General features: G+C 40.6%; 1 protein-coding gene across 1 annotated transcript in view; it reads right to left on the reverse strand.

Moving 5' to 3' along the window:
• The window catches only part of LOC127634199 (ankyrin repeat and fibronectin type-III domain-containing protein 1-like), a 97,283-nt gene that overhangs the window by 19,769 nt on the left and 62,634 nt on the right, over positions 1-14,880 (reverse strand). The window contains exons 5-13 of the mRNA XM_052113648.1: positions 9,822-10,029; positions 9,238-9,445; positions 7,682-7,879; positions 7,059-7,172; positions 6,329-6,426; positions 4,713-4,803; positions 1,996-2,103; positions 1,010-1,106; positions 596-725 (exon numbers count right to left, since the gene is read on the reverse strand). Coding sequence (XP_051969608.1) covers positions 596-725; positions 1,010-1,106; positions 1,996-2,103; positions 4,713-4,803; positions 6,329-6,426; positions 7,059-7,172; positions 7,682-7,879; positions 9,238-9,445; positions 9,822-10,029 — 1,252 coding nt within the window. The remainder of the gene's footprint in view (positions 1-595; positions 726-1,009; positions 1,107-1,995; positions 2,104-4,712; positions 4,804-6,328; positions 6,427-7,058; positions 7,173-7,681; positions 7,880-9,237; positions 9,446-9,821; positions 10,030-14,880) is intronic.

The following is a 14,880-nucleotide window of genomic DNA, read 5'->3' on the forward strand; positions in this document are numbered from 1 at the left end:
AGTTTTAATATAATGCAGCATGAAATCCCCCCAAAAGCGACTGCTGTATATTTTGCCTTACTCTATTCTAATTGGTCAATCGCAGCACGTTACATTTACATTTACATTTATGCATTTGGCAGACGGTTTTATCCAAAGTGACTTACAGTGCAATTATTACAGGGACAATCCCCCCGGAGCAACCTGGTGTTAAGTGTCTTACTCAAGGACACAATGGTGGTGGCTGTGGGGTTCAAACCAGCAACCTTCTGATTACCAGTTATGTGCTTTAGTCCACTACACCACCACCACTCCAGATCCACAATTCTAAACAATGACCGCACATAAGTCCCATTTACAGTTGTGGGGAGTCTTTTGTAGTGAATGAAATATGTAAATTTAATCTACATTTGATCACTTTTATTTATACCTTTTTATTGAATTATATACTGTGTGATATGCCACTTTGTTTATGATTTCAACGTCAACCCACCCAATAGTTTTACTCCAAAACAAAGTTCTTCCTGACAGTGATTTACGCTTAATGAATTATTAAAAAAAGTATTTTGCAAATCACAAAACACGACCAAGGAATCCACCAATACACTCGGTTTACCTTTGTAAACCAGAGGAAATCCTGTGCATGACAGCTGTAAGAATCGTCCACCTCCACGACAGGCAACTGGTCCTCTGGGGTGAGCAAAATATTCTCATCTTTGTAGAAAACACAGGCCAGATACAGACCTCTGCCGAGAGAGAGAGAGAGAGAGAGAGAGAGAGAGAGAGAGAGAGAGAGAGAGAGAGAGAGAGAGAGAGAGAGCGAGAGAGAGAGAGAGAGAGAGAGAGAGCGAGAGAGAGAGACAGAGAGAGAGAGAGAAAGAGAGCGAGAGAGAGAAAGAGAGAGAGCGAGAGAGAGAGAGAGAGAGAGAGACAGAGAGAGAGAGACAGAGAGAGCGAGAGAGAGAGCGCGAGTCAGACAATGCAAGACATGGCATTCTGAGGCCGTTAAATATTGAAATGTTTCTCGTACCTTTTCAGATTTTTGACAAATTTGCAAGTTGGCTGGAAGAGATGCCTGAGACTTTTAGACACAGAGTGTTTCCTGTTTGACGGGGCTTTGCACTGTTCTAAACACACAAACAGAGATATACACACACGCGCACACACACACACAGAATTCAGTTACTTTGAAAATGGTCAAACAAATACTTCATGGTTTCCCTTCTCTTCCAAACATGTGCTGTGGTGGTAATATGGTTCAGATGGCCTCAGAAGGTAATATTGATATATGTCATGGCAATAAACGACTGGGTGAATATTACAATAACTAAGAATAACTAAGTCATTTTACACCCCAAAATAAAATAAAGACAGAAAGAAAGAAAACAAGCCTATTTATTTTTTTTAAAGAAAATGAAGCACATTTTTTGTACCATTAAGATTTTTTGACACACTGACATTATTTTCATGACAATTAAACACATTTGTTTCTGCTGTAATGTAAATAAACACCCTTATTATTCATTTAAACTTTATATTATTCAAAATCAACTTTACAGTGTAGAACAGGATGATTTTCAGGGGTTAAATGTGCATAATTGTCATGAAAATCATGTCAAAATGCAAACAATCAGTCCTAAAGATAGGTTTCTAGGTGTGTGTGTGTGTGTGTGTGTGTGTGTGTGTGTGTGTGTGTGTGTGTGTGTGTGTGTGTGTGTGTGTGTGTGTGTGTGTGTGTGTGTGTGTGTGGCAGGTTCTTAGTCCTTACAGTCAAGGCTAATTTATCCCCCTTAACTCACAGTAAAGTAAACCTTCAGCCCTGACGCCCTAAAAACAACAAACAAGACCCCCGGAGTCGACCCCACGAGACACACACACACACACACGATCCAAACCTCTGGAATATTAACTCAGCAGTTGTTAAAAAGCGTTTAAATGTTTGTGTTGGTGTTTTCAGTGGCACAGTGAATGTGGGGAGTTTTCATTCAGGTCCTGGGTGAGTAAGTGGGTTTTTACCGTGGCATGTGCAGTGACGATGTGCCCCTTTAATTTGCCCCAGGAGAAGCTGTAACGACTCATTCACACCCTGCTGGCGAGGGGACAGCCTGTCCACATCCCTCCAGCCTGAAGAGAGAGAGAGAGAAAATCAACAGATGCTTCCAGAATGAGTCTCTCTGTGAACGTACCTGTTATCATAATAAAACACTTTTATTGCTTTTCAGGCTCACATGAAATCACAATAAAATATAGATTTTATATAAAAACACAATACACAACATTTACATTCTACAATTTTGGCTACATTTGAATTGTTTCATGAATTGTTTTCATTTTGTTAGTGCATCAATTATTGTGTTGCAAATGTGTCTTTATGTAATACATGTGGTCATATGAACAGTCAGTGACTGATTTAAGTTTCACAAACTTTTAAGTACACAAAACAATTCTTGCTTCATTTTAAGTCAGGCATGACTGATAATAATGTCTTTGCGTGCGGTTCAGTGAGTCAGATGTTTATTCAGTAACCGTTTTTGACTGATTCATTGAGCTCACTTAGTGAATGATTCATCAGACTGATTCAAACAGATAACGTGGAAGTTATTTGGAGTGATTCATTTCATAAGAGTCATTTAGAATAATTCAGTCAATGAACAGGTTCAAAAATATCATAAAATCATATAATTAACTTGGAATGGATACAGTCACAGCGCCGATTCATAAGAGTCATTTGGAAGGATTAAATCAAAGAACCGGTTCATAAAAGTCATTTACATTTTACATTTACATTTATGCATTTGGCAGACGCTTTTATCCAAAGTGACTTACAGTGCACTTATTACAGGGACAATCCCCCCGGAGCAACCTGGAGTTAAGTGCCTTGCTCAAGGACACAATGGTGGTGACTGTGGGGATCGAACCAGCAACCTTCTGCTTAACAGTTCAGTGCTTTAGCCCACTACACCACCACCACTCCTATTTGAAATGATTCAGTCACAGAACCGGTTCATAAGAGTCATTTGGAATGATTCAGTCAAAGAACCGGTTCATAAAAGTATCTTGGAATGATTCAGTCTCAGAACTGATTCATAAAAGTATCTTGGAATGATTCAGTCTCAGAACTGATTCATAAAAGTAATTTGAAATGATTCAGTCAAAGAACCTGTTCAAAAGAGTCATTTGGAATGATTAAATCAAAGAACCTGTTTATACGAGTCATTTGAAATGATTCAGTCAAAGACCCGGTTCATAAAAGTCATTTGGAACGATTCAGTCAAAAACCAGTTTCATAAAATTAACTTGGAATGATTCAGTCAAAGACCCGGTTCATAAAAGTATCTTGGAATGATTCAGTCAAAAACCTGTTCATAAGAGTCATTTGGAAGGATTAAATCAAAGAACCAGTTCATAAGAGTCATTTGGAATGATTCAGTCACAGAACCGGTTCATAAGAGTCATTAGGAATGATTCAGTCACAGAACTGGTTCATAAAGGTCATTTGTCTGTGATTCTTGTGAACTATGTTTTGGATTGCAGCTGGCCAACGAACACAATGCAATAGATTCGATTCACAGCACAATCATATTCAATTCAAACTACAAGCTTTCAACTCATATGTAGTATTTATTTTGCTGTGGTGCTGGAAATGTATGATATTCCGGTCTCCAGACATAGCTCGGGATCCTCCTTCAATGTAAGTCTATGGGATATTTCCGCCGTTTTATCATCCACCAGACAGTCTGATCTCTTGGAAAAGTGATATCAAACCTCTCCTCTATAAGTGGCATGACGGAATGAATTACATGCTAATATTGAATACTTACGGTTAACCCTAATTAAGTATGAACAACAGTAATAGTGATGAACTAGTAAACATGACATATGATTGTGTAACATATGAGCGTGTTGCTCGAGTTGAGAAAGCGTTACACACACATTCGTAAACTGGATGATGTTGTGATGGTTGCAGGCTGATTCCTGAGGAAGCAGGGAAAACACGGACGCTCTATTCCCGGAACGCTGAACACAGACCCTCTCTTCAGCCCGGCTAACCTCAGTGTGTGTGTGTGTGTGTGTGTATGAAAGCGTGTGTGTGAGAAAAACACAAGACACAAACATGTAAACAAGATAAATTGTTTGAAATAATTTCTACGCATCCCTGAAAAGTGATGTGTATTAAGCACAAGGGTAAATTGTAGAGGGAGACAACAAGTGTGTGTGTGTGTGTGTGTGTGTGTGTGTGTGTGTGTGTGTGTGTGTGTAAGAGTCGTTCTGTCTGCGACTTTACGGTCTCTCACAGACATGCAAATATTTCCAGAGGGAGTCAAAATGGAAAACACAAACACACACATTTAAATGAGCATGCTCGAAACACACACACACACACACACACACACACACACACACACACACACACACACACACACACTCAGAGTAAAAGTCCCGTCAAATCCATAAGAGAAAATGAGAGCTTGTCCTCATACATAAAAAAAGGACACAAATATTACACAAAACTAAAGCCAAATATAAACACACACACACACACACACACACACACACACACACACACACACACACACACACACACACACACACACACACACACACACACACACACAATCACATTACTAATACAAACACATTATACATCATTCAATATCTTCAGCTGACCTCAGCAGCAGTTTGTTCTTTAATTGTGGATAAAACTGTTTGTTTGTTTGTTTGTGTGTACTCACTCGAGGGTGTGGAACATGCAGGTTCAGATGTTTGAGGTGAACTCCAACCCTTCATGTTATATGCTGATACCTGGACATAATAACAAGAGCCCTGTAACATATAAACACACACAGAGACATCAATTATTGTGTCCACAGAAGATAGAAAGTCATACATTTAAAACAAAATGAGGGTGAGTTCATGAATGGTGCACTTTCCCTTTAAGTGGTAAATCAGTAAGGTGTTTATATATATATATATATATATATATGGTGTATTGAGTTTAACAGGGTTGTTTCTAGCTATAAGCAGTCTAAAGGGGCTTTTCCACTGCACGGTATGACTCGACTCGCTTTTTGGGGGTTTTCCAATGTGGATCGCACCTGGTACCTGATCGAGGTCCCAAGTGAGCCAAGCCGATACTAAATGTGGCGTCAAAATCCTGCAGATCACTGATTGGTCAGAGAGAATCGTCACTACCAGAGTAACTGGATTAGCGACACGGGACATCAACCCGCTAGTTTTAATATATATATATAATATATTACATTTTTTATTTAATATATCGACTCGACTTTACTTTTCCACTGCCGCCTCAACATGGTAGGGATTATAGGCTGATCGTCATAGTTGCGCCGCCTCTACTGCCGTGACATCATCTTAAACGTTACTCAAAACAATAAACAATAACACGAGCGCTAGCTGTTAGCTGCTAGCTCATTGTGCTGCATAAAGCAGATGTTGATGGTGATTTTACACAAGTGTAACAGTTAAATTGGTCTGATTGTTTTAGATGCTTCCAGTAGCTGCTCAGCTAAATAAAGTGACGCTTACAAGCGGAGTAACAAAATGTACCATCCTCCATCGTGGACCCCAACAACACCCTCCGTCCCATTGCTCGCCGGTCTCGATAGCGTCCATTTGGTTGAACCACTTCCACTTTTCCTTGATGGCTCTGTGGTCACTTTTAAATTTTATTTACTGTTCCCTTCACTGTTGGGAGGTCCGGTGGAGCCGTGTGAGGGAAACAGCGGAGACACGTCCTGAAAGACTTTCGCTAATGAGAGGAACGTCTGCGCCTCGTTTATTGACCACGGCGTGGTTTTGCGCACAGCCGTTTCTTTTCACAATTCGAAAGTCACATGAACAAACTTTAAAACTAGCGGGTTGATGTCCCGTGTCGCTAATCCAGTGACGCTGGTAGTGACGATTCTCTCTGACCAATCATTGATCTGCAGGATTTGACATCACATTTAGTATCGGCTCGACTCACTTGGGACCTCGACCGAGGAGGTACTAAAAAAAAGTATCAGGTACCAGGAACTATCCACAGCGGAAAACCCCCAAAAATCGAGCAGAGACGAGTCCAGTCGTACCGTGCAGTGGAAAAGCCCCATTAGAGAGCAAATTGGGGAGAAAAATAAAAACAAAAAAGCATTTGAAAAAAAGTCCCAAAAATACATTAGGAATTCATGGTAAAAAGGTCTAAAGTGAAAAATGTACTCCTGGGACAAGAACATTCCCAGAAGAAACCTGTATATTCATTCTAATAGTATACATTGGTGTGTATATAATAGTATTGTAGCATTGTGTGTGTAGCATGTTTTCCTCTACATACACAAATCTTTATACTAACCGCTGTAAGACCGATTATGTCATACTGAAGTTGAGTCACGTCTTCAATGGTCGTCTCACCCAGTAATGGGCTGAATGAAGGAACGCTGCTCCAAGCCACTGAGATACAAACAACAATAGTCATTTAGCATGTGCTTTTACAGTACACTTACTATAGGAACAAACCCATAGGAGGAGCCAAAAGTTAAGTGTCTTATCTTATGTGTGTTCCTTGTGAAATTCGAACCTACAACCTTGCGCTTACCAGCTCAGATGCACTAGCCTAAATAAAGTAATAAATAGTTTTGGGTAAGTTCCTTAAAAATACTTATTCACTACAAATTATTTTTCTAAAATTGTAATCAGATTACTTCCCTAATTACTTCATTGAAAAAGTAATCACATTACTAATGACTTTCCTTTTAAGTAACTTTCTAAAACACTTTTCCTCTCAACAAATTCAAAATAATGTCTATATTTATTTCTTGTTCGTTGTTACACACAAGTCATACGCAGCACCTCACAGGGCCTTAATTCATGTACTGTACATTAATAATATATAACCCTAAAATAAGCATAACCCTATAATGTAATTCAAATGTATTAAAAGTCAGTAACTGTAATCTGATTCCAAGAATTCTTTGGGAAACCCGTTTAGAAACCAATCTTTCCATTTGGTGTTGCTAGTGATGCCATAAATGGCACGCTTCCCCTTTAAATTGCTCACTAAAACACTACTGACTGTCACTCACCACGGTATTTGGTAATAACAGCAGAATTGTGACAAAGTGGCTCTTGGAAGTGGACTCTGAGACTGGTGTTACTGCTGACGGAGAGATGGACTGCGCTGGGCGGCTCGGGAGGACCTGAAATCAGAACACACATTTAAAACAATAGTTCGCCGGGGGCCTGGGTATCTCAGCGAGTATTGAGGCTGACTATCACCCCTGGAGTCACGAGTTTGAATCCAGGGCGTGCTGAGTGACTCCAGCCAGATCTCCTAAGCAACCAAATTGGCCCGGTTGCTAGGGAGGGTAGAGTCACATGGGGGTAACCTCCTCGTGGTGGTGATTAGTGGTTCTCTCAATGGGGCGTGTGGTGAGTTGTGTGCGGATCGTGGTGAGTAGCATGAGCCTCCACATGCTGTGAGTCTCCGCGGTGTCATGCACAATGAGTCACGTGATAAGATGCACGGATTGACGGTCTCAGACGCGGAGACAACTGAGACTTGTCCTCCGCCACCCGGATTGAGGCGAGTAACCGCGCCACTACATGGACATAGCAAGTAGTGGGAATTGGGCATTCCAACATTGGGGAAACAAGGGGATAAAAAAATAAATAATAAATTATCATTCTGTCATAGTGTGTAACTCACTGGCGTGTGTATAACCCGTCTGCATGCGCTTGTAGAGGCGGAGCTTCCATTCCCATGCCTTCAGCTGTCTCTCTCTATTTGACTCCTCCCTCTCCATTGGCTCCTCCCCCGTCACCTGGGCAGCCAGCTCAGCTATGCGATGCTCCGCCTCTTGCACCAGCGAGACCAGGTGAGCAGCTCTGCCTTCAAGACTTAAAACTACAGAGCACATAAACGATATTTAACTGTCAAATCATGCAAAATTTTCGATACTATTTTTATATCAGTCTTATTGAAATCTGCCACTGATGCATGTTGAAGCATGCAATGATCACATGAACACATTTATAGTTCACAAGCATAACCAAGGTCTTTTCCCCCTTGACACGTCTTGCATTTGAGTGTGAGAGATTTTTTTATACCCTCATGTGTGTTTGATGTCTGTGATGTGAAGTGTGTTTCTATAAAGTACATTAAGAGATGTTATTAAAACTGTTAATGATCTAAATTAACACATATGTGTGTGTGTGTGTGTGTGTAAGACTTAATCAAAGCCAGACAGCTCCGTTTGGATCTCACGCTCTTCCACCACTACTGCATTGTAATGGTATAACTTTTGTAGAACAGTCTAGAACTAGATTTTCATAATGATTTTTGGAGGTGCAGTTCAGAATTTGATTGTAGGTGTTTCATATGACTAATGATGCAATGCAACAATACAGTGTGTACACTTATAACCATGCATGTACGTTGTATTTTGGCTTCGCTATACGCAACGCATCATTTAATTTAATTTAAACGGACTGATCTCATCTTAGGATACACTGCGCTGTCAGTAAAGGGTTAAACTTTCGACGTACAGAGTCATGTAAGCAAACAACATGGCGCTGATCACAGCGGAGTTAGTCTTGGGGAGAAACGGCAACAAAACGGCATCTGGTAAGAAACCTGATTAAATTTTTACACTGAAACCTGTTTGAGTCAAAAGATTAGAGTCTCTAGTTTCATCCGATATCCTGTTTTAAAGATTCGAGTGCTTTATTGCGAAACACCACGCTGCTAAACACAATGCACACTAATGTGCACAACAGCACAAGGTTTACATTAGAAATGCTATATTGTGCATTTTCACATTGAGAAAAAAAAAATAGCTTTTTATTGTTTATTAGGTGTTACAAGTTACAAATTAAAAAGGAAATGGAAAATGCACACAGCAGTCACACTCGGGTCTCAGGAGGATAAACATGGTTTAAATTCAGCACGTCAAATATAATATTTACAATTAATCGGACAATTAATTGGTGCATGGAGATTCCCAAACAGCCTACTGTTAGGATAACGAGCTACACTAATAGGATAACTTATGTAACTTTTATTATTATAAATTGGAATAATTAATTGAACATTGGAGACATTTATCATATTGCTGTTCCATCTGCTTGATAAAAGCAATCAGCCCTTATTGCTTATTGTACTGTATAGCATGTGGCGTGCATCTGTGCATTTAACACATGCTTTATGAAATCACAAAGGGGCTCGTGCTCATTTGTTTGATCAGAGGGAGAGCGTGCACTCACAGTGGGGGCTTTCTTTGGCACCGGCCCGCAGCAGAAGTTTGGCCATGGGGACGTTGTTGGTCATGATGGCGATGTCGAGGGGCAGCAGACCTTCACTGTTGGGTGTGTTTAAATCCAACTCCTCCAAACTGAAGGTGTTCAACAGAGACTCCACCACATCGAGCTCCTGATGCTCAACGGCTCCAAACAGAGCCTCATTACCCTGAAACTGTAAATGCATCCCACACATGTAGAATTATACATGCAAACACGTGCAGGCGCAGTAAACAAACATTGGAAATACAGATATGCACTCAAGGTCAACGTTCTGTCCTCAGATTCCTCTTGTTATCTTATCTGTAGAGGGTTCTTGAGTTAGCTTTTGTGATTCTTTGGATTTAAGACATCATGAAAAGGGGGGAGGTACAATCTCATTATAGAGAGGACAAAATATACTGGACAAAAATGTGTCTGCGCTTCTGCGGATAAGATCAATAATTTTGGTGAGTTTTTGATGCTTCATTACAGGATTTTCAGATTTGTGAGCTGGTTTCTAAGTATCTTTACGTTGAAGTGTTTTGTGCTATGTTGCAGGCTGATCTCACCACAGTGGTTTTGTGCGCTTGATCCTTGTCCGACTGGCCCATGAGCGGCATATCATCCGGAAGCAGGTTCACCGCGCGGAACTTTCCGGACAGGTTTCTGTAGAGGCGTCGCGCCGCGCTTGGAGGAGACGAACTTGACGCGCTAGAATACTTGCATGGGATCAGAGGATGAGGCTCGGGGATCTGTTGAGTCATTTTGGATTTGGCCCTGAAAGAGAAACGACACCGAATGCAAAGTAAAGAAGAGAGATGATGCCTAGACGATGTTATGTCATTAAAGAAAACCCTTGCTTAAAAATAGTGTGGTGGTATAATGGTACATCTGATGGTATCTGATGGTAGTACGTTGACTGGTACTTGGTTCATATTAGATTGACAATATAAATAATAGTTTAATGAAGAACTGAACCAAAAAGACAAACACACACACAGGTGTCGGACATCTGTCCGTAAACTCTCTCTATGTCCAACTGCAGCTTCCAGTCTGCCTTTATCCCTTGATTAGCCTGATTAGGGGCCGGGTGTGCGGAATCACGACCCGGCCCCGCCCTCCTCCCTACCACATTCCTCCCACGTTCTCTCAGGCCGGGGAGCCCCCAGCATGACGTACACCCCCCTCTTTCCCTAGGGAGGGGCGTGCCTTCCGCACCGTCTGCCGGCAGGTCATCCCTGTCTACCTGGATGAGGGAGGGGACAAGGGGAGGGAAACAAAAAAAAGGTGTGGCACCTACATGCCGTCAAAGGGATCGTGCCAAATTAACAAAACGTTTTAAAAAGACGGAGCGGCTCGCTGCAGTGGAAGAGAGAGACACTCGATGACTCTCTGATACGCCGTAGCTTGGTCCTCGGCCACTCCGCCACCCTCTAATGGATGACACCTGTGCCTCCCCAGATGGATCGGAGGCAGACCTCCGGCCCCTGGCAAACGGAATGCCCCGCCGCCTTTTTGGTGGACGTAGGGGTCTCCCCCGCCCCTGGCAACGGTAACCGCTCCAGGTGGTTGGTTGGGAACCCCTCCTCTCCTTGCGGTTGACGGCCATCCCTCTGAGTCCAGGCGGCCGGGCTCCTCCGTCCTCCGGCGGATGGCCGCGGCGGCTCCGTTGAGGTGGATGGCAGTGCCGAGGACTCCACTACGGCGTATCCCTCCTCCTTCCCGTGTTTCGGCACCAGTGTAAAGGGATTAATGGAAAGGAGGCGGCGAGAACCGCCTTGACGATATAAATAATACTTTAATATAAAACTGAACCAAAAACACAAACACACAAAGGTGTCAGACAGCTGTCCGTAAATCTCCCTTATCCCTCTTTGAGGCTTGATTAGCCTGATTAGGGGCCGGGTGTGCGGAATAATGACCCGGCCCCGCCCTCCGCCCTGCCACAATGATACTTCTAAATATACCAATGTAATGAATGTTTGTAAAGAGTACTTTGGTACACATCTAAAAAAATACATTTTTCTTACCAAAATGTGCAACATTGATAGGGGACCGAATGCAAAAGTTTAAGAATCGCTCACTGAAAACCCCATATTGGTTGAGCACTTATTTGCATATTGAAGAGGACGTGTCCAAGTTTTCGTAGAGCATGGAATTTAAAATGATAAGGACATGGGTTCAATTCCCAAGGACTGACAAAATGTACATCACGACTGCTTTGGATTAAAGCATCTGCCAAATGCATAACTGTAAACGTGTCGCATTCAACATATCTGGTGCTAACGGCCCTGAGAAGCCTCTAAAACTTCATTCAGAGGAGCTGCATGAGTTTAGGAGTTCCTCCTGCGGTTTGGAATTTGGAAAGAGAACAAAGCGCTCCAAGAACTACAACTGTCACAAATGTTCTCGTATCAGGAAGGACCCATTGTCTGCGTGGGACACACAAACACACATCCACAGGCGAACATCTCCTAGAGTTCTGATAATAACGCGCTTATTTTAACGGGCAGGTATGTGCTGTGCGCAGATAAAAGTGGGTATATTTGTGGCAGGCGGGATCAGTTTCAAAGGCTGCTGATCTCCCAGCTTAAAGCTTCTCCTCTTGCGCTGAACACACAGGCTGCCGAGCAAACAGCGAGCACACTTGCATGAAAGACTAGCAGATGAAAGAACGAGGGATAAAGAGAGAAAGACAAAAGAAACAGGGACACCACATGTTAACACAGCCGCCTCAACAACCCATAAGACACATAGTGATAGAATACAACACACACACATCCACACACACACACACACAGGATAGTTTCCCACCACACTACCCGTCAAAAGTTTGGACACACAGACATATTCTTTATATGAATCTTTTTGAATGAAGTCATCAGAAATTGTAAGTAACAAAAATGGATGTATGGGGATTTTATAGTGACCAAAAATACCTAACAAATCAAATCTCTGGGCAAGGAATGCGTCACCAAGGTCAACTAGTCATTCAACAACCAACTAGTCGATTAATGAGGTTGACTAGTTATTGTGGATTGTTTTCTTCTTAATTTTTCAGTTATCATGCAGATAGCTTGCTTTAGCTGTTAGTCTTTTAGCACACTGAAACTCTTTCTGAAAAGTTGCGTCTTAATTTTTTTCCTCATTAAATCTTTCCCACTAAAGCGTTCACGTTCTGACGAACATCCTTCACTGTTGCACAGTCTCACGCTGTTTTTGAGCTCCCCGTTACAAACGTTGCAATAGAATGCAACAATCTGGTTCCGGAAGTAAAAGTAACATTATTTTATCCATAGGCGAATTGATTTAAAAAAATAACTTATCGACCTTTAAAGAGCTCAGAGGTTGAAAATCGATGATGCTTCAAGTCGATCCCTACACTTTTAAACTATCAAACCAGAACTGAAACCGAAAATTGTGGACACACTTGGCCAAAAACCAAAAAAAAATTATTTCTACACACTCACACGGAACCAGAAATACTGGGCACACTGGGCCAAAAAGCAGAACCAAAACCAAAAATTGTGGACATACCGAATATCTGAATATCTTGCAATAAAATGTAAATATATTGTTTCTGTACTTATAATAAATAACATTAAATCAACAGTTTTTTATAGTTGTGATTCATCTCGGAGGTGGTTGGATTGGTTCATGGTTTAAAACTCTTAAAAGGATGTTATGAAATTCCTATGGAAAAATGTATGGGAAAAATACTTCAGAAACCAAGACGGCTAAAAAGTACACTGGCACTGTTGCTCTCTGTGGTGCCGTGTCATGTTTAAAATGGTTGAACTTTGAAAAAAATCGGGATTACTTTTATTACTGGATAAGGAATACATTTTTTCTTAGAATTTATAGAATTTTATACTCGTGAAAAATAGTGATGCACCGAAATGAAAATTCTTGGCCGAAACCAAAAAATCTGGACACACTGGGCCAAAAACCGAAACAAAAATTCTGGACAAACTGGGCCAAAAACCAGAACCGAAACGACACATAAATTGTGGACACATTTGTCAGATAACCGAAAATTGTGTACAAACCAGAATGGAAATTGTGTACAAACCAGAACCGAAATGTGTACAAACCAGAACCAAAACCGAAAATTGTGTACAAACCAGAACCGAAACCAAAAATGTTGTACAAACCAGAACCGAAACCGAAATTTGTGTACAAACCAGAACCAAAACCGAAATTTGTGTACAAACCAGAACCAAAACCGAAATTTGTGTACAAACAAGAGCCGAAACCGAAAATTGTGTACAAACCAGAATCGAAACTAAAAATTGTGTACAAACCAGAATCGAAACTAAAAAAAAATTTACAAACCAGAATCGAAACTAAAAATTTTGTACAACCCAGAACCAAAATCGAAAATTGCGTACAAACGAGAGCCGAAACCGAAAATTGAGTACAAACCAGAACCGAAACTGAAATTCGTGTACAAACCAAAATCGAAACCGAAAATTGTGTACAAACCAAAATCGAAACTGAAATTCGTGTACAAACCAAAATCGAAACCAAAATAATTTTACAAACCAGAACCGAAACTTGTGTACAAACCAGAACCGAAACTGAAAATTTTGTACAAACCGGAACCGAAACCAAAAATTGTGGACATACCGAAAACAAGAACTTAAAATTGTGGATTCACTCGGACGAAACCAAAATTCTGGACACACATGGCTGGAAACTGAAAATTGTGCACAAACTGTCCTGAAAACCAGAAACGAAACTGAACAGAAAATCGTCGACAGACTCGAACCAAAACCGAAAATGATGGACACAATCTTCTAAATTAGATTCAAAATTGACAATGACATGTGTGTGAGAATTGCCAATCAAAGTAACCAATTCCAATTCTATTTACATAGTCGTCAATAAAATAAAAAAATATTTAATTTAATTAAACAAATTCTAAAAGTTATATTACATTTTATTACATTATTATAATAAAATGTAATATAATACATGTATTAAAATAAAGTATAAATATACAGTGATTACGTTAGAAAGCGCACATTATACTACAATCAAACTTTGGCTCAAACTACTTTTAAAATACTGAATAATATTTGTGAAATATTGCACAACTCTATAAATGTGAAACAAATAGAAGCACATCTTTACCCGACAAAGTGCTAATGAAGTGCTTCAGAATACACTACAAAGAACAATTGCTAGCCAATGAACTATTTTTCTAGACCAGAACTAGAAAAATATATATATTTACATATATATATATATATATATATATTCCATGCCTGGAAATTCCTATTTTAAATTTCCCTGATATTTCCAGGTTTTCCATGACCACGGGATCCCTGTTAAACAGCTTTGAACTCGTATGTAGGTACTATTTAGATTAGTCTATAAAACTATTTGCAAGAATTAAATCGTAGGCCTTATGATCAAAAGGATTTCATCAAATGCAACCTCCACTTCCATGCACACACACAGACGGTCAAGTCTTCAAATATCATGGGAGTGTGTCTGGCATCATAGCAAGGCGGCATCAAAAGGCACAACAAAAGTTAGCACACAAATACAAGCACATAGTGCTGTTTAACACATCCAGTGAGCCAAGGCTAAATGAGAATAGGCCATGGTATGGAAAATGTA

The sequence above is a fragment of the Xyrauchen texanus genome, chromosome 41 (assembly GCF_025860055.1).
Source record: "Xyrauchen texanus isolate HMW12.3.18 chromosome 41, RBS_HiC_50CHRs, whole genome shotgun sequence".
Lineage (NCBI taxonomy): Eukaryota > Metazoa > Chordata > Actinopteri > Cypriniformes > Catostomidae > Xyrauchen > Xyrauchen texanus.